The sequence below is a fragment of the Pogona vitticeps genome, chromosome 1, assembly GCF_051106095.1.
Source record: "Pogona vitticeps strain Pit_001003342236 chromosome 1, PviZW2.1, whole genome shotgun sequence".
Taxonomy (NCBI): domain Eukaryota; kingdom Metazoa; phylum Chordata; class Lepidosauria; order Squamata; family Agamidae; genus Pogona; species Pogona vitticeps.
In genome coordinates, this window is record NC_135783.1 from 267,367,479 (window position 1) to 267,388,507 (window position 21,029).

At 42.0% G+C, this 21,029-nt stretch overlaps 1 protein-coding gene across 17 annotated transcripts in view; it reads left to right on the plus strand.

The window, feature by feature from the left end:
• TEAD1 (TEA domain transcription factor 1) overlaps positions 1 to 21,029 on the plus strand; it is a 222,686-nt gene that overhangs the window by 84,236 nt on the left and 117,421 nt on the right. For 16 of the 17 annotated variants that reach the window (XM_072985783.2, XM_078383966.1, XM_078383970.1 and 13 more), the window contains one exon: positions 849 to 1,102. In XM_072985783.2, the coding sequence (XP_072841884.1) occupies positions 955 to 1,102 (148 nt within the window). In that variant the 5' untranslated portion in view covers positions 849 to 954. Of the gene's footprint in view, positions 1 to 848; positions 1,103 to 21,029 lie in introns of those variants that run through there. The other variant, XM_072985792.2, reaches the window with a different exon arrangement.

Here is a 21,029-nt window from a genome sequence, read left to right on the forward strand (position 1 = left end):
TATTTCTAACATATTGTGTTTATGGTCATGGCCAAAAAATTGTTGAGAATGGCTGGCCTAGAGCACACCTGCTATATATATATCAGGAGAATGTTTCTCACAAATACACGAGAAATACTCAAAGTATCTCTCTGTGAAGTGATTTTATTTAGCAAGTGTTGTTTTAGATGATTTCTTTCTTACTTGATTCCACATATTGATGTTCCCTCTGGTCCCACTCTATCCTCCTACTTCCTGTTCTATAGTGGACAATTCTTTAAAACAGGTATAAAGTCTAGTTATTCCAGTCTTTTTCTAGAGAGATAATATCTGTATAAATTCTTGCCTACTTGTTGCTTTTGGCTGCTCAAACTGTGCCATTCATGTAAGTAAAATAAAGTAGGGTATGCTCAGTTCCAGTTTGTGATTGAACTGCTTGGGCAGCTGAAGTGGATGAAAATAATACAGTAGGCATTTTTATATACATCAATTTCCTTAGATCTAAGAAGGACTAGGCCACCTCTTCTAGACATTGTTATAGTTTAAAAGAAGCTAACATAGTCAACATAGTTGTACATTTTTCATGGTTTAATGAATACAACAGGACACCTTCTGTTTGAATAGGTATTCCTCTGAAATATAACTCATTAATATTGTTTTTTTTTTAAAAAAATTCATATATTGTTAGATAATTAAAAAAAAAACAATGTCTGTGCCTGGTCACACAAATCTTTTAGGGTCATAGAGTTATGTGTACTTTATGTAGGGTTCTCTGTAACCAGAGTTTGTGCTTTTTTGATACAGATTGCTAAAAGAAATCAAGCAAAACTCACCTGCAACCTTTTCTTTGCTATTTTCTTCCGTTTTAGATTTATTCCCTGAAAGCTTCCAGGCTGAGGCTTGGAAAACCCAGCCGTCACCATTGAGCCCAGCAGCTGGAGCGGCAGCGAGAGTCCTGCCGAGGACATAGAAAGAATGAGTGATTCTGCAGATAAACCTATTGACAACGACGCAGAAGGTGTCTGGAGTCCAGATATTGAGCAGAGCTTTCAGGAGGCACTAGCTATCTATCCCCCATGTGGAAGGAGGAAAATCATACTGTCAGATGAAGGCAAAATGTATGGTAAGTTCTGCAGATCGTGTCATTTTGAAAACAGTGCCTTCCACCTTGATGCGGAGGCAACAGGCCAGAGTGTGTTTTTTAAATAAATAAAATTGCCACGAATGCTGATGAAGTTGGGTATTGTTTGCTCTTTTTTGTATCAGAAAGGGGAGATTAAATATAATCATACTGCTTTGATCTACTATAGTGCTACAGAAAAATCCCAGCCAATTTAGTGGTCTAAAGAATCCTTGCAGAGAATCAGTTGTAAAACAACACCATATACGTTAGGTCGTATTTGTGCCCCATTTGCCTTGTTGTCTGTGACTGAGCTTAAAAATGATCTGAAACACGTGTGCAAAGTGATCTCTCTCTCTCTCTCTCTCTCTCTTTTTTTTGCAACAAACTGTGATTTTATGTTAATCCTAAAATTTTCACCAAGAGCATCAAACGGTTTCCAAATTTTTCCAGGGTGTTCAATGAGTATGTAGTATTTATGTATAAGAAATATATGAGTGGTTTTAAAACAGAAACTTGAACTTCCATGCAACAATGTGTTCATGAGAGATCATGAGATGTATAAAGAATTGCATTCTGGATATATATTAATTTTTGTAGTTTCCTGACTTCCAGAGTCAACTTCAGGGAGCAACTGCAAAACCTTTCCTTCCAACTTTTGGTTGCTATAAATTATCAGATGCGCTGACAGTATTTCATAAATATATTTGATGTTTATCCCGTCTAGGGACAAGTTGTTTTTACTTTTTTTCTTTCCAAGTTGCTCCAGCTAATCTCTGACTTTGGAGACTTAAGCTGCTTTCCCCCACACCTCCCTCAAGCCTTTCCCTTTCCAATATATATATATGCTGACTGCAGAGTTTTAGCTCTGGCTTCTTGTATTGTGTGAAGCAGATGGCAGGTTGCTGTTCTACTCTTTATCCTCTTCTAATCACTGAGTGTTTAGTGATTTTGTCCTTTGTGCAGTTGGGCTTTCCAAGCGATAAGGAATCCTTCTTACCTGATGAATCCTTTTCTGAGCGCTAGAGAACAACTCAGTGCACCACAATTGCAAATATGTTTCACACAAGGGGGTGTTTTGTCTGGAGACGCAGGCTCTCTCTCTCCCCCCCAAAAGGATCAGTAGGAATCTGCAGAGCAAAGTAGCATGCACTGTAAGTGGAAAGCAGATGGTGCTGCAGCTGCCACCAGCTGTGTACCCCCCTTCTTCTCCCCTCAGTTCTGGCTGGATGATGTAATGGAAACAAGGGGGAATTTTTCCCCCTCTCTGTGGTGTTGGAGTCTCTCACAGCCTGTCAGTGTCACAGAGAGGCAGAAACAGACCTTAAGGCGTTAGTTTGCAGCTGTCATGTGACCCTTGAAGCCAAATGAAACATAATGTCTGGAAAAATAGGCTTGTGATGAAGCATCTCAGCTGCTCTTGGCTGAAACTTTCTAGGCCTTTCTTCTGCTGAACTCGCCCCCCCCCCCCCCATTTGTATTAAACACCACTGTTTTCCTTCTTCCCTTGCCACCCGCTTCTTCACCCTGGTGTAGTTTTCTTTCTTTCTTTTCCCGGATTTTGTTTTGTTTTGTTTATGTGATTGGTGGCAGTGGTTTCCCATAATGAATGTCAGGAAATTAGTGTAATGTGGTTGTTACATGTCCTGAAGAAGGATACAGAAAAATTGTGCAAATATGATTAAGATTCAGTTCAGGACTCCAAACCCTTCTCTCCCTTCTCATGTATTGTTGAATGTGAAATATGCTTCTTGCATAAGACGCTTTTTGATGGGTCATATATATCTGTAAGAGTATTTTTTCTTAGTCTTCCTAATAAGGATCACAGAGGCGTATTATGAACACACATCTCTGTACAGCCATATCTATGTTGCCAAAAAAAAGTGATGGGGAGGGGCAAAGTGATAAAATAGTACTGTGTAAAATATGTCAGTTGATTATATTAAGCATGTGTTTTTTATTTCAATAGTACCACATAATGCAGAGTGTTTTTTTAAAATCCATCTTTAGATGTTGAGTTTGCATACTGTGTCAATTAAATATTGAGATTGTAGCTGAACTTTGATTTAAGGTACTGCCTTAGTTTGGAGACGGAGAGGGAGTAGTATTCTGGGGAAATGCAGAGGGCTGTGTTAGTAGAATTTATATCCTGACTCTCCCTCATTGGATGAACTCATGTTTTCATTCTTCAAGCTGAGCACTGCTTTGTAATGTTTGAGGATTTATTGAACCCATGCTATGTTTTTGAGGACTTTATAATAGAGTCTTGTGGCCCTAATAGCATAATTGTTCTCCAAGGAACTGGAAATCACAACATCATAAGTGTTTTAGATTCCATGCAGAATAATAGTAATAAAAAAGCATACCTTTTGCCAGCATACTATATTTACAGCAGAGACATTACTTTATTTCAAAGTTTCCACAAAGTCATAGGTGTATATTGTGATTTGACAGCCACTCATGAACTTTGCAAGTTAGACAGTCAAAGATCATATCAGTCCAATGTCTGTTAGAAATGGCTTTTGAACAGGCTAAAATTTGCAGTAGATTATGGGAAACGGAACGGTAGCTGTTGGGGAAGATTTATATTTTGCTTGCAGGATGAGCTACAGAAAGGCAATCCCGTCATTGTTATCTTTCAGCCACCATGATTTTTTTAAAAAAAACTTTCATTGTGGTGTATTTTGACCTCATGAGAATTCCAGTTTATTGATGGTTGGTAGTGGGGCTAGCATTGTTTTTACACTTAGTGGATTTTTTTGATGTATACAGCTTAAATATTTTGAACCTGCTTGGAACATCAATATTCTACCCACCCACCCAGATAGGAGCCAGGTTACTATTAAACATAATATGTCAGTTTTTCTTTTCTGCACTGTGGTGTGTCCCCCCACCCCACCCAATAAGTGCTATGGGACATTTTTGACCCAGTGGGTTACAATGGCTAGACAAAAATATAACAATTAGAGAGCTGGTGCCAACTTCCATGAGTGAGATATGCTGGAAAAAGTGTTTCTGTGATCACAGAAATGGCTTCTGTTTCCCCAGATATACATACTGGATCACATGGCCTTTTCTAGACAGAATTGAACCTAAGGCTATGGAGGAAAAACCTTTGGTTATAGAATCAGAGTTCAGACCACTCTTCGAGGCTTGTGAGAGCATGGTGGTTAGAGGCAGCTTAAGAGTAGAGCCCATCATAAAATTTATGTATTTGCCTAAACAGCTAACCAACCATCTAGGCTTGTTCCATGTTTTCTTGGAATTGATGCACAAAGAAAAAACCAGCACAATCCCAAAACAGTATGGGACATGTATCTTGTTTGACTGGTTGTTGTAAGGCATACGCAGGCATGCTGATAGAGATAAACAGATAGAGAGGTGATCGCCATTTCTGTGAATGTAGTTGCTTTTCCTTTTTTTCAGGAGAAATGGTAGCTGGGGTATATTTAAATGTCTTGACTTTGCCTGAATGATGGCACCAATAGTCAAGAACAAGGTGGTCTTCAGAATAGCCTCTCGCTTAACATCAGGTAGGAAATATGTAGGCCACATATAGTCACGTCTTAGCTTCTAGGTAAAAATGAAAAATTTCAAATTACAATCTGTTGCCTTGTAATGTGCTCCTATTATTTTATCCCTCAAGTTTTATCTCAAATATCCTAGATATATTACTGACAGAAAACAGCTATGATTTAAAATGACTGCTGATGAATACTGAAGAAGACGGTACAAACAAGATTACACTTAGACATTTAAAAAAAGTCACGACTACAGAAGGATTATGTAATTTTAAAGTTGACAGTGAAGAAATAAAAATTGTTAAGGTTTTTCTGTACATTGTTCGTCAATCCAAATTGAGATTACAGCTTTAAAAAGAATGACAGGAAGATAAGATACATGAAAGGGCAGCTAGGCATGGATTAGAAAAGATCCTTAAGAGTAATACAGTGGTGCCCCGCTTGACGATGATAATGCATTCCAGCAAAATCACTGTACAGCGAAATCATCGTCAAGCAAAAGTAAAAAACCCATTAGAATGCATAAAAAACTGGTTAATGCGTTCTAATGGGGGAAATACCTCATCGTCCTGCGAAGATCCTCCATAGGGCGGCCATTTTCCGGTGCCTGTAAAGCGAGCAATCAGTCCTAAACACAGCTGGCAGCCATTTTGCACAGCGGGTGGCCATTTTGCAACCCGCCGATCAGCTGTTTCAAAACCATCATTAAGCGAAAAATCGGTTCCCGAAGCAGGGAACTGATCGTCGTAAAGTGGAAAAGCCCATAGGAATCATCGTTTTGCTATCGCAATAGCGATCGCAAAAAACTCATCATGAAGCGGATTTGTTGTCAGGTGGGGTAATCGTCAAGCAGGGCACCACTTTAATATATCCCTGGAGTAAGCGTATATCACTGTACCAAGGCAAAGACTGTGCATATTGTGGTATTTCTAATTGCTATATACAGATGGGAAAATTGGGTAAGTGATGAAAGTCGACAGGAATACATTTGAAATGGGATGTTGGAAGAGAGCTCTTATGGTACCATGGACTACTAGAAAGAAAAATAGGTGGATGCTAGATCAGATCAACTTTGAACTTTATCTAGAAACAAAAACAAATAAACTGAGGCTGTTGTACTTCTTAGTTGCATCCTGAGAAGACAAGACTTCTTAGAAAAGACTATAATGTTGGGGAAAATGGAAGGCAGCAAGAAAAGGGAAGACCTAAAGTGAGATGAATTGCCTTAGAAAGAAGATCACAGCTATGAATTTGCAAATCTTAAACAGAACTGTTAGTGCAAGGGTTCCAGTCTTGGTTCTCCATACGTTATTCGACTACAATTCCCAGAAATCCTCATCAGCACAGCTACTGGTGAAGGCTTCTGGGAACACCTAGGGATGAAATGTTAGGAACCACTGTGCTAGTGATAGGACCTTCAGTAGTTCATTAATTTACAGAGTCACCATAAATCAGAAGTGGCTTGGAAGCTACTAAAGGTTTACGCCATCTGCCCACAATTAGATGATTTGGCAACAGGTTTTTGGCCTCCTCTTTGGCAGCAACAATTTTGAGAATTTCAGGTAATGTTTCCTTCCCCCTGACAACTTTAATACAGAAATCTAGTTGTTTATTGTTGAGAATAGGACGTAAAAGTTTTAGTATGTTGCACACAAAAAGAAAAAGAAAAAAGAGACAGAAACATTGTTGCACCTTAAAGACTTAACTGTTGTGTTACAATGTGAGCTTTTGTGAATTAAGTCCATTTCCTCCTTATGGTTCTTTGTCTTCTGTTCAAACTTAAGAAAAAAAATCTAATATTGTGTTGCTATTGTACTGTTATTCTCCATCCCAACTAAGCAGACCCACTTTTTCAGATCAAGGCTCAAAGGTAAAGTTTGTCATTCTCTGCGTTACCATATGCTGTTTTTGCTGTTGTTTCCTTTAATCATTGATTACAGAACCAAGTTGCAAAAACACTGAATAACAAACAAGGGTCTTAAATCATGACTAGCCTCATGTAGTCTCTGTATTTTCACTCTTATGTCTGAAGAAATGGGTTTGTTCCATGAAAGCGATATTAAAATATAGCAGTTAATCTTTAAGATAGTCCAGCTGAAATGCATGCGGGACTTCCTCTTCGCCAATAATGCAGCTGTTGTTGCCCATTCTGCTGAAGACCTCCGACAACTCATGAATTGTTTTAGCAAGGCCTGCCAAGACTTTGGATTAACAATCAGGCTGAAGAAAACACAAGTCATGGGCCAGGGCGTGGACTCACCTCCCTCTATTACCATCTCCATACAAGAATTGGAAGTTGTTCATGACTTTTTGTACCTTGGCTCAGCAATCTCTCTCTCTCCCTAGATGTCGAGCTGGATAAACCCATTGGCAAAACAGCTACCATGTTCTCTAGACTCACAAAGAGAGTATGGCTTAATAAGACACTGAGGGCATATACCAAGATTCAGGTCTATAGAGCTTGTGTCCTGAGTACACTCCTGTACTGCAGTGAGTCCTGGACCCTTTGTGCACATAGGAGAGGAAGCTGAACACGTTCGATATGTCTTGTCTCCAATGGATTTTTGTTATCACCTGCCAGGACGAAGTTCCAAATAGAGTGGTCCTGGAACGAGCTGGAATTTTTAGCATACATTACTGAAACAGCGATGTCTACGTTGGCTTGGGCATGTAGTGAGAATGGCTGACGGTTGGATTCCAAAAGATCTCCTGTATGGAGAAGTAGTGCAGGGAAAGTACCCCAGAGGAGACCACAGCTGTGATACAAGGATATCCCCAAGCAGGATCTGAAGGGCTTAGGAATGGACCTCATCCTTGATATGTGAGTGTTCAGCCTGGAGGCAGGCAGTGCATCATGGCCTCTCCCATTTTTCAGAGGCACTTATTCAGCAGGCTGAAGCAAAGAGGCAGTCCCGAAACCAGCAAAATCAGGGAGCTGGACAGGGGACAGATTGTATTTGTCTTCAGTGTGGAAGGGACCATCACTCTTGTATTGACTTTCTCAGCCACACTAGATGCTGTTCCAAGTCCTCCAGAGTGAGGTCTTGACCTACGGAATTAGTCCGTATTGGAACGGAGTCCGTAGGTTGAAAAGTCTGCAGGTCGAAAATGCATTCCCCATAGGAATGCATTGAAAACCAATTAATCCGTACACCGCCCAAGAAACACCCCCCCACACACACATAAAATTAAAAATAATTTTTTTTAAAATCACCTTACCTTTTTTGTAGTCTTCAAGGGGTCCCCGCCGCCGCCAGCGCTGCTGTTGGAGGACTCCGAGGGCTTCGGCGTGGCTGCAGGAGGCCTCTTGGAGCTCCCACGCCACAGCCATTGACACTGCTCTGAGGGCTTCGGCACCACTGACGGAGGCCTCTCGGAGGTCCCCCCGCCGCCGCCGATAGTGCTTTGGAGACACTATTGGCGGTGGGGGGGACATCCAAGAGGCCTCCCATGGTGGCAGGGAAGGCCTTTGGAGTTTCCCGCGCCGCCGCTGCTGGGAGCCGAGCCGCACCTGGCAACCCCAGCCATGCTCGGACTCCCAGGAGTCCGAGCATGGCTGGGGTTGCCCGGCGCAGCTCGGCTCCCAGTGGCGGTGGTGGCGGGGGACCTCTGGATGCCTTCCAGCGGAGAAGCAATGGAAGGCATCGAGAGGCCCCCCACCCTGCTGCCGCTGCCGCCACTGGAAACCTTCGGAGCTCTCAAAGGGCTTCCTCCAATGTTGGGGGGGAAAGCCCTTTGAGACCTCCAAAGGCAAACAGGCAGGGAGAAAGGGCTGGGAAGTTGAATTTCCCACCCTTTCTCCCTGCCTTTTTGCCTTCTGAGTTCCCAAAGGGCTTCCTCCAATGACAGGGGTGGAGCTCTTTGAGACCACGGAAGGAGGGGGACCTCCTGATGCCTTCCATTGCTTCTCCACTGGAAGGCATCAGGAGGTCCCCCGCCACTGCCGCCGCCACTGGGAGCCACTCTGCCCCGGGCAACCACAGCCATGCTCGGACTTCTCTGGGCACTGGGGACAGGAGACAAGAGGCCAGTGGGTCCAGCTTTCTAAGCCCTGAAAGCCCAAAGCTGACAGCGGGCGCAGAGCGGCTTTCGGCTTTTCCCACCTCCCCTCACTCACAGCTTTGGAAGCTGAAAGCCGCCCTGCACCCACTGCCAGCTTTGGGCTTTCGGGGATTAGACCTGCAGCCTGCGGACTGGAAGGGGGAGGCGGGGAAAGCACCAGATTTGAATTTGGCGCTTTCCCCCCCTCACCCGTCTGGTCCGTAGGTCGATTCTCCAGCCGCAAGTCGAAGTGAAACTTTGCGGCCGGAGAAGTCCGTAGGTCGAAAAGTTCGTAAGTGGAGCTGAACGTAAGTCGAGACTCCGCTGTATTCAGAACATGTTACCATAGTCTCTTGAGACTGAAGGATGCCTAATCTAATCTTTAAGGTAACACAACTCCTCTTCTTTTGCTTTTGTTTGTTTTGTATTTTTGCTGATATGCAAGAAAAGCATGCACGCACACACACACGCACACACAAGAGTACTATGATCTGGCAGCTTTTCAAGAACAGGATTGCTGTCTAAAGGAGGCCAAGCCACTGTAGTTTGAACATCAGTACAGTTTGGCTGTAGTTACACTTGACCAGTAGAAGTGGTTAACCTAATCAATATGAAAAATCAGTGTATAGATAATTAATTGCAAACAGAATTAAAGGTTTCCCTGTTTCTTCCTATTTCAAAACCATTACTATCCAACCACTTGCATTTGTCTTCTTTCTCAAACATGAGCAAACTTTCCCTTCTGGAGATAAGAGGCAAAAGAGCACAATCATCTTTGTATACCTTTTATAAAATCTTTTTGTACCTTTTTGAGCGGTAGATATGTCATCCAGAGTTAATTGCCCATAGTCACTAGCAGTTCAGCAGTCACTGATTGATTAGATCAATAAACTGCAACCTCAGGAAGAGAAACTCAACTCTTCTTACATCAAATAGTCAAAGTTACCTTTGAGAAAGCTTTCAGGTATAAAGTAATCTTTTCCTGATATCATTCTTTGCATTGTGAGGAGTATTGATTGATATATATAATTTTTTCTTTGGATACAAATGCTTAGGTCTGCTGTAATACATTTTTCTTATTCATAAAAGCCAATCATTTTGGCTTGGTAATGCTGACGCACAATAAAATCTAGAGTTGATTTAAAAGACCTGGGTTTAATTTTATTTTTTTCATGAAGGGAGGTTAGGTGTATTTGTTTTATTTTGAAAGCTTTGTTTCTTCTAGTGATTCCTGTGAACTTGCTTATTGCCAGGCTACTTGCCTACACAAGTCTCTGCTAAAGGAAAAGACTATGTTACAGAAAAGTAGTAAGCACTGAAACTGCAAATACTCTCTGGAAAATGCAGCTCTCACTTACTGTTACCTTAGCTTACTACCACTGCAAAGTTAATTCAGCATGTGTAGTCTCCTTTTTCTTCTTCTGTTTTGTTATTGATTTGATTTGCACTTTGCATATGAGCATTATATCAAGACCACATAAACTCAGAGAACAACACAGAGAGAGTGATTTACACAGGATTAGATTGGCATAGGTGATGGCTTTGTAGTGTCTTTACACTAATGATAATTCTACTAGATGTATCTCTGATGTCAGTTTCTCAGTCAGAAAAGGAATTGTATCTTCTTCCTTGCTTCCTTCCTTCCTCACTGACCTAATGTGCAAAATTAAGCAGTTTACACATAAAAAAGAACCGAAAATATCAACAAATCAGCAACAACACAGTTCTAAGAACACAAACACAGTAATGGTATAAGATCCCAAGTGATGATAAACTGTGCAAACACCTTAAAAATAACTTATGGGAAGATGCCTTTAAAAGCTTCCTGAAACCGTAGTGTCTTAAAGGGTGAGAGGGAGGGGAGTGACGAACTTCCACGGTGAGCCCATTCCATAAGGTGAGCGTCACAGCTGAGAAGGCATGATTCCTGGTTACTGCCTTCTTAGTCTCTCCTGCCATGGCAACTTGGAGAAGTAAGGCTTGTGCAGTGCGGATAACACAGGCTGGTGCTTTGAGAGAGAGAGAGACGTGCTCCAACAAATACCTGGGTCCAAAATCATTAAGAGCTTTATTAGACTAGTACCAGCACCTTGAATCTAGTGTGGAAATAAACAGGGAGCCAGTGCAAACAGACCAGCACTAACAGGATGTGATCAAACTTGCTCACTCCTGATACCAGTCTGGCCACCGCATTCTGAACCTGTTGCATTTTCTGTACCAGCTTCAAGGACAGGCGAAAGTAAAGAGCATTGCAGTAGTTGATCTTAGAGATCACCAGCACATGGACCAACGTAAGAAGGCAGATTTGTCGTTCAGTTTGGAGAGACTCCTTCCATTCTAGTCTTGGATCTGTCTTCTTGAGGAACACGGGGTTTCCTTGGTTGTTCCTGATTAACCTCAGGACCAACTGCTTGCTTCTGTTTCTTTCCTTGTTCCCCTGCTTCCACAACCCCTTGCCTGCTGTCAGGTTCTAGTGCAAACAGGGATACTTATTTGCGGTGTGCTTGTGGGTACCTCAACGACCTCTAACTGCTGCCTTCAGTGAAATGAAAGAGCAGAAGAAATATTCCAGTGGGAATATAGCAGTGAAGGGTATGTAAGATTTACATAAAGAATATATCAGTCTTCCAAAGATCTGATATCCCTTTTTTATTTTATAAATCATGGGATCAGGGTTGATACACATTATAATCAACAGATAATTGGCACAGTGTATCTCTTGGTTTGCTCTTAATAAAACTCATTCAGGGAAAAGTGTAATAGTCTCTTTGCTCAGTGCCTCCTTCTGAGAAGACTCTAGTTATGTCTGTAGTAGCACTTTCTTCCATTCTCACATCCATAGACGACATCAAAGATTGTTGTTGTTTAGTCGTTAAGTCATGTCCGACTCTTTTTGACCCCATGGACCAGAGCACGCCAGGCCCTCCTGTCTTCCACTGCCTCCTGGAATTTGATCAAATTCATGTTGGTCGCTTCGATGACACTATCCAACCATCTCATCCTCTGTCGTCCCCTTCTCCTCTTGCCTTCACACTTTCCCAACATCAGGGTCTTTTCCAGGGAGTCTTGTCTTCTCATGAGATGGTCAAAGTATTGGAGCCTCTGTTAAATACAAATGGGGATTATTCGAACTAGGATGGGAGGAACAAACAAATCACTCATTGCGGCCTTCAGGACAATTGCCCACATTTCCCTCAGATTTAAGTCCGAGTTCCAGGACCCAACAGGAGAGAGTGGAGCAGAGGGTCCAGACAGGACACCTGCTACCAGACATAATAGAGGAGGTAAAGGAGGAGGGAGCCTGAGGAGATGCCTTTGAGGACCCTGATGAGGGCATCCATTGGAAAGAAGACCCTCAGGAGGAACCTGAATGATTAGGATTCCTTTTCTGAAATAAGAATGCTGTTCTTGGGAAAGCCAGATTTTTCATTATTGATGTCAGGGAGATACATTTAAAAATAATCATTCATATTCAGAGTTCTTTCTACAACTTCTTGTATATGTTACCTTTCTTTAAAAAGTAGACAGAAATATCTGTAGAGTATCTTCTGTAATGTTGTGTTCTTTTTTAATTCTCTGCTAAATACATGGGAGTTCTTTGTTTTAACTTGAAGTTCTTTTTTCCTTACTGCCTCTGTAAAAGTGTAAGTCATAAAGTTTGCACGGTATTAAAGACAAGTATATCTGAATCGAGAACTTGTACAAGGGGAGATGAAATACCAGATGTGAGGTGTTGGGTTGCATGTTTATCCAACTGTTACTGCAATCATTGTACAAAGATGTAGTATTGCAATTTCTGTCTCACAGCAACATACACAAAATATACCCCAGAGGTGGGGCCTCTCTGATGGTTGCTGGTAGATAAATTACAGTACACAAATCGGTCAAACATGTTTTTTTTTGCAAACCTGTGGTTGTTCAGTAGATAGCTCCGTAGTGCTGTTAATAGTTTGTCATACTTGTACTAACTCATTCCGTTACTAGATCAAGACAGTGCCTCTTCCCCATTTTATCCTTACAGCATCCTTACATGGGATGTTAGGTTGAAAAAAAAGAGATAACTAAAAACTAGTCATGGTCAGTCACCAACATTCATAGCTGAGAAGACATGTGAACCAAAGTATTTTGAGTTGGCCCTAGGCAATATGCTGTCTTTTATGCCACGGCAACTCAGAATTAACAGGTTCAGTGCATTGGCTATGTGTGCCTACTTTGAGTTCAGAGTGCTCAGTGCATAAATGAAGTTTCTCAATAGGTCATCCATTTTGTTTTCTGCTCTCGTATAGTGCCATTTCTATTCATCTAAGTTCTTGACAACACTGTTTAATGTTGCAACTTCCTCCATTTACCAAACTTGGGGGAGAATATGAATGAAGACAGCTATGAGTCTGGTTTATTTTAGAAACTATGAGCATTAAAATATGTTGCTAGAATATCTGAAATACATTGAAATGCTGATGAGTGTCATGTTATTCTTGAAACTTATTCAGGTTTTTCTTTTCTTCGCTCGTTTTCCTTTTAATTGTCGAAAGTGTAGTATTTCTAGAGAACTCATCTTCCAAGTGTCATAAATATGGGTTTTTGGAAAAAGAGGTAACTAAATATTTTGTTGAGATTTATTGGAATATGTTTACAGTGGATATAAAAAGTTTACACACCCCTGTCAAAATGTTGCGTGTCTGTGATGTAAAAAATGAGACAAAGATAAATCATTTCAAAACTTTTTCCACCTTTAATGAGACCTATGAACTCTACAACTCAGTTGAACAACAAACTGAAATCTTTTAGGTGGAAGGAAGTAAAAATAAAAAACTGCCTGCGCAGCCTGACCCATATGGCCATCTGTTGGTGCCGGTGCGTCATTCTGCCCATTATAGCAGATGGCATTATTACGATGTCCTCCATATTTTGGATCAGAAGAGATTGGGTCTGATTCACGATTCTGTCCAGGGGCTTATAGATATGATCCATACCATTGGTATCAGCGGTACCGGCCCTATTGACTGTCTCCCTCTCTGTCCCCCTCTCGACATCGAAGGTGGGATGGCTGTGCTGCTGATGCCAATGGAGATTACTCTCTTCTGCCTCCACCTTGAACCTGTAAGAGGCATTTGCCTCTAGACCTCACTGCCGCTGGGAACGTTAAGCGGCTGTCTCAGCTGGTGTTGGACCTGGAGGCTGGACAGCTGGACCCAGACTGCTCACATCTTCCTGCTAAGGTGGATGCAAGTACACTGCGAGCCCGGGTTGAGGGAGGAGCTTATCACGCTTTATCTGGCATGGGACGCTACTCCCCCTTGGTGGATCAGGACTCTTTGGATTCAGATTCTCTGGTTTCTGAGGACAAGGAAGACTCACTCCCCAATACTGTATTCCTACATTGGTATCAGATGTTTTGGAAAACCATCCCCCTTCACCATCCGAAGATTACTCCTCTTACTCTAAACTTATCATTCGCATTGCAAAGGTGATCGAGTTGGATGTTGATTAACCTGCAAAAAAGAAAACAGACAATGTTTATGAAGACATAACCCAAGACCCGTCTCTCCCTGTCAGGTTTGGCTTCATACCATCATTGTTGGAGCTCACTGGGTGAAACAGACCTCCTCCTATCAAATCCCCAGGAGGGTGGAAAACCTGTATAAGACCTATGGTGAGAACACTGACTTCCTCCTGAAACACCCACTACCGAACTCCTTTGTAGTGGACGCCACTCAAAACAGGGCTTGAAATCACTTGGCGTCTTCACCCAATAATGAGGGGTGTAAACTCGGCATCATTGGCCGCAGGATGTATTTGCTGGCTTCCTTTGTCCTCAGGGTCGCCAACTACTCAGCGGCTATGGGGGCATACCACTGCCACCTCTGGAATTTGGTATTGCCCATCCTTTAGATGGCTCCTGAGGACCGAAAAACCAGGCAGCCACTTAGACACTTTTACTTTCTCTGCAGTTGACCCTTCAGTTTGTCTTTGCCTCCTTCTTTCACTCCTGTGCACCATTACATCAGACTCCATTGTAGCCAGAGGCTACACCATTGAGTTTGGTAGTCTTCCTATCACTGGCCACTTTTTATCAACCACCCCCTCTCCTCCTTTGGAAGATAAAATCAGGGCCCTGTTCCAGAAAGATGCTATCATCCGTTTACATCATCCCAATGTGTCAGTGGGATTTTACTCTGGATATTTCACCATCCCAAAGAAGGACGGAGGGCCTCCACAACCTGAACTGGTATATTACTCCTAGGCAGTTTCGTATGGTCTCTCTGGAGGCCACCATTCACATGCTTAGGCAATGTGACTGTTTCACAGTAATAGAGCTGAAGTACACCTATTTTCTTATTAGCATCAGATCAGATCATCGGTGTTTTCTCAGGTTCTCAGTTGGAGGAGTAACATATGAGTTCAGGGCCCTTCCCTTTGAATTGTCTACTGCACCTCACAAGATGTATGGCCTCTGTGGTAGCTTATTTACGTCTTCAAGATGTCACGGTGTTCCCCTATTTAGATGACTGGTTGCTGGTAGCGCAGTCCAAACTGCAGTTATAGAGGCATACGGCACTAACTTTATCTCAGGACTGCATCAAGGGATGTTGGACTGATTGGTCTAGATGGGGTCAGAGCTCCATCTAGAGGGGCTCTGGCCGCCTCTCAGACCATCACCAGATGGATTGTGGCAACCATATGCCTCGCCTACCAGCTGGCTCAGATACCTCTCCCAAGCATGGTTAAGGCACACTCAACAAGGGCGGTGGCCTCTTCGACTGATTTTCTTCAAGGGGTGGACATAGCAGACATTTGTAGAGCTGCAACGTGGGCCACGCCATCCACCTTCGAGTGCCACTACCACCCTGTTCATCTGGGCCCTTCTGAGACTGCGGTGGGTCATGCTGTCCTGGCTTCTGTGCTTTCGTGATGTCCCTCCTCTGGGTAAGGGAGCTTGCTAGTCACCCATTAGTGCGCATTCACAGAGACACGGAGGTTACTTACCTGTAATTCTGGTTCTTTGAGTGGTCATCTGTGAATTCACACTCCCCGCCCTCTTCCACGCTGTCCATCTTGTGTGCTGTTGCATGCTGTGCAGTGGCGACAGTTCTGAGGAACTGAGGCATTCAGTGCTGGTGCAGAGTTATAGCCAGCGTGTGGGAGGCCCTGGCACCATGTTCTCCAGCTCTGGAAAGTTCCAAGGCTGTTCTGCACAGGCACAGATTAACCGATTAGTGTGAATTCATAGGTGACCACTCGAAGAACCAGAGTTACAGGTTAGTAACCTCTTTTTCAATTCCCCATGATGTCAAAATGAAGAAGCTACAAAATAAGCTCTACCTATGAAACAGAAGTGCAAACCACAATTTTGTCTCAATTTGCAATGAGTGCTGAAATTTTGGTAAGGAATTGCAGTTTAGCAAATCAAGTTTTCCATGAAGCTGGATGTATGAGGGGAAGGAGGGAACCTTGAGCTTTGTTCTCATAGCTACAACAACTCATCTCTCTGGTTATATTATGGCAGAGTGCTAATATTACATATGAACAGGGCCATTTTACAAAAATTATGGGTGACTGAAGATGGACAGTTTCCCAATGAAATCAGTAGTATGTTTGCTATTTTGGAATCTTTCACCATTCAAAGGTTATACTGACCTGTCTTTCAAAATTCAGACCTGAATTAGAGGCTGTTTTGCAAATGTAATATGGGGATGTTTTTGACAGTAGGAAGTACATGTCATAAGCTAGTGGTTCTGTAACCTATGCTCAAAATTTACAGTGCTTGTACCGGGAAAGATAAATACTGAGGCCAATCATAAAGTTATTCTTTTTTCTTCTCTTGGGATCTGTGCATCAGTGCACACAGTTCTAGAAGGAGGTTTGCACTGCTTTTTCCAGCTTCAACCTTCCCCGCCTTGCAATTTTGAACTTCCAAGATCCAGAAAATTGAATGTTGATGTGACAGCTCCACTGTTACAGCTTATTGAACAGTAAAGGTTTGCATTCAGATACCCATGTATGAATGAAGTGGGACCATGAATTTTAGTTTCTGCTGGGAAGCTGAAAACACTCAAACCAGGTGTACATTTAATAATATGGAACAGATGTCTCTGCACTTGCGTTTGTGCAATTTAACAACTAACTATTGTAGAGCAGTCACATTCTCATCTCTTTTTGCCTTCCATGATAAGCTCTTCTTTTGAATTCAGCCACCCACTGGCAGTTGTGTGTGAAAGTGCTGCTCTGTTAGAACAAGTGTACAGAATTTGGTTCTCATGCTAATTTGAACAACCAGTTATTCTGAAGAAGGAAGTTGCATATGCCGTTTGCATAAACAGATCAAGTCTGATTCATTTCCTGGAAGGTTGTCATCTAACCTAGCCCAGTTAAGAAGTTAATCCTGTAATCCTGTATTACCCACATATCTGTGTATGAAAGCAACTGAGAGACACCACTGCAGAGGCACTGATAGTTGCCATTCTGCCAGTGCCAATGCCAGAAGCTGTAGCTAATTGGTGTAAGATACTACCTGTGCTGTTGTATTGGCACTGTAACGTTTGAGGATGCTGCTGCAAGCTGTAGTATCATAAATGCACAGAATCTTGATGAGGCTGACTCATAAGTTACTCGATTCCTACACTTGTTCCTTTGTTGCTTAGAAGGTGTCACTTCTTGAAACTTTTGAAAAGTTTCATAATTAGCCTAACACAATTGAGGCAGCAGAAACTTGATAGTGGATAGCTGGACAGGTGAGCAGTAAAAGAACACAATATTTTGATAATAGAAAGCAATGCATAAGATTCCTGTGTTGCAAAGGGAGCACCAGAGTATAAATACACTGAGGGAAACATGGCTATGGTTACTATTTATTTTATTTATTTTTATTTATACTACTGTACCATTTTCCACTGTTGTTTTTATTATCCTTCAGACTCATTAAAAAACCTTATCCCTGTCCGTTCACTTCATTAGAAGACAAAGAGATGCATGGACTTTATATTAAAATTAACGTATTATTTGTTAAAGCTTGGATTAAAAATAATTTTGAAAAAGAATTCTTGAAGAAATTTCAAACTAGTTTCTAGCCCTGATGGCTCTTCTATGGTTATCCGAGCTGGATGTCATGAAAGAAGGAACGGACATGCATATTAGACAGGAATAGAGACAAAGCTGCCATAATCCCAGGGAAACTGGGTGCCACTGTACATGTCACAGAGGCAAAGAAAGAATATGAATTCATCCGCAGTAGATGGATATATTTTGTGACTGCAGAAATTCATAACAGCATGATGGTGTTTTGGGTGGAAAACACAGGGGAATGTCTTCTTCTGAGGTTTTCATCCCCTTTTTCTTGGTGCAGGAACCTCCGATGTTTTTGGGTGGTGCAGATGTTAAAACGGGATTCACAGTGTAGGCTCTTCCCCAACACTCATGGGGCATCCAGAAATGCTGTACAAGGACCTGCTCCATCTTTTCATTGAGTGTGGACAGGGTTGGAGGCAGGGTGACTCATCATCATTTTGGCTACTATTGTACTGTTTCTGTCTAATAATTTTTAGTTTAAATTCATATCTCGTCTTGTATGAATTCCATTTCCTAGGTAGGCAGATGTATTAGATATTGTGGAGAGGTGGACTGAGCTGGCAGTAACTGCTCGCATAGTGGGCTCAGAGAGTGCCCTTTCCATGTCCCTAATGTCAGTGCACGCCAATGTCAAAGAAGCAGAGCTGGTATCACTGAGGGAGGTGGGGATTCTTCCCTAGGAAGGCAGAATTTTACACCTATCATAAGCAGTGGTAAGTCATGGTTTAGTGATTCTGTGATCTGGGGTGGCATATGTGCCCCATTGCCAGTTTTTGCAAGCTCTCTCAATTTGTTGGGGTGATGAGGGGGAAAAAAGGAGAGAAGACATTCTTTTCAAAAGCAAGATATAGAGCTCCCACCAAGCATCTGGATTTGCCCTCTAAAATTCCCCCAAAAGTGGAGGGGTGGGTCTAATGAACCCTCTGGCCATTTTCAATATTGTGTGTTTAAAAAAAAAAAAGAATAGGCAGTGCTGATAGGAAGAGAATTGGAATAACAGAAGTAGCAATCTCTAGCTATCAGGTTGATTTTGACCTATGGCAACCTCTCCAGGGTTCTCTAAGTAGAGTGCACTCAGAAGTGGTTTAACATTCCCTTTCTTTAGAAGCTCTTGAGACTATGCACTTGTCCAAAGTTAAACCAGCTGTCTCTTCTCCTAGGAGTCACAGTGGGAGAGCAAACTCCAAATCTCTGGCTCTGCAGTGAGGTATCTAACTCACTGAGCTGTCCAGATAATAATAAGAGAACAAGAATAGAATATAAGAAAGATGCTTTGGCTGAGTGGAGTCAAGCAAAACACTCTCAGAATGATTCAGCATGATGTGTGGTGCTTGCACCTCCTTTTAAAGGTAATGCCTCAAATTTCTGAAGAGGGCAGTGAGCCTTGGGGAATTAAATTGCGGCTCTGCATGGTCGCCATTTCAGCAGTGGGCGCTCAGGTGGTTCTAGAATGTACAAGCCAGCCAGACGGCATGCTTTTCCTCTGTACTTGCTTGTCAAATTATTATTTAAAGAATTATTATTTTAAAGGCACTTTTTGGAAAATGAAGCATTGGCTCTTCTGCCAATAAGAATTCTGCTTCTTTCTTTCTCCCTGGATAAATTCCATTTTGCTTAAAAATTAAGTACTGTGGAATGGAAAGATTTTCCTTGGAGGGAATTTAGGTTGAAATATCTTCCACTGTGCAGGGAGGAAGTGAATTTGGAATGTGAAGAATACTTACTAAACTCCTTGTTCTCTTTGGCTCAGCCTGTCTTGACACTGTGAGAGATCTCAGCAAGAAATGTTCAAGCCCTGTGAGATTCCTTGCCTTTGGAGAGAAAGACAAGTGCTTCTTTTCTTCCTTAGCATTTTGCATTGTATGTCTCCAGCAGGCTTTGTAAATCTAACATTCCTTGACTTGAAGCAAGCACATAATGACTGGCTGATTGAGCAGTCCAGCTGATGTTTCTTAAAGGGCCACACAAGGTAGCAGCAATTATAGTTTGGGTAATTTGCACATCTTGCACATAAAATGTGATTTGTGCAATGGTACATAGTTTGTGTAAAAACCTCTCTAGATGTTTTTTGCAACTCCCAGCATACCTTAGTAGGGCTGTATATTAGAAATGGGCATGAACTGCAGTTTGGCAGTTTGGTCCAGTTTGCTGTTGTGCCTGGACAGATGTTCTGTGGGTGCCATGCACTCCTCTCCTGCCTCCCGTGCAGGCTCGCCCATTCCCTGGGTGAAACGCACTTCTCTCCCTGCCTCCTGAGAATAACTGCCCATTCACTGATCACAGCATGTGCTTCCCTCCTCCTCCATCGACTGCCGATTCAGACTAGATATACTCTAGTGTATATTTTCACTTCTTTCACCCGTGTAACTGAGAACAAATTGACTCAAATGTTTTCTCATTTCCATTTTTCATATTCTAGCACTATTTTGCAAAAACAAAACAAAACCCAACAACACCCGAAACTCCACCCCAGCCCACCATCCTGCAGAATTTGTGTTTGCTCAGAAAGCCTGTATTTTGCACAAAATATGGATTTTTAACATAAAATGTAATAGTTTTGTTCGAAACAGTTTTTGTGGGGGTAGATAGGAGTGAACATTGGTGATGAAAATTGTGTTTCCATCATGGTGTCTCAGTGTGTCAAGGACTATTTTTGTCATCAAGGACAAAAATATCTGCAAGTGTTTATTAATACTTATTTAGTTTCATTGGCTAAGGCTGATAGAAGTTGTAGACCCAATTACTTCTGGATGGCCATATTTTATCAGACCCATGCATTGAAGATCTTACTATGTTGTCAAATGTCCTGCATTATCATTTCACTGTTCCAGTTTCACTGGAAAATTTTCTTCATTGGAGAAACATTCATTGGACTTGGGTCATTGACTACCTATCTGACACTGTAGAATTCTACGTTCAGTTTTATGTGTTTGTATATAATGACTTTTATCTGAAGAGCTTATGGTGGAATGATGTAGTTGTTCAAATTTCATTTTTGCATCAGCTGTGTGAGGTCACTAGGTATTTGTAGCTGAATGGGGATTTGAACCTACATTTCTTGCATATAGGAATATAACAATATTCCTAACCAACCTCCTTGATTGTGATCAACAAGTGTAAAGAGGACCAACTACAGTGGGGTCTCTACTTAAGAACTTAATCCGTATTGGAAGGTGGTTCTCAAGTTGAAAAGTTCTTATGTTGAATCTGCATTTCCCATAGGAATGCATTGAAAACCATTTAATCCGTATCTGCTCTTTTCCGTCCATAGAAACTACTGTAACTCCTTCTTCATTGTCACT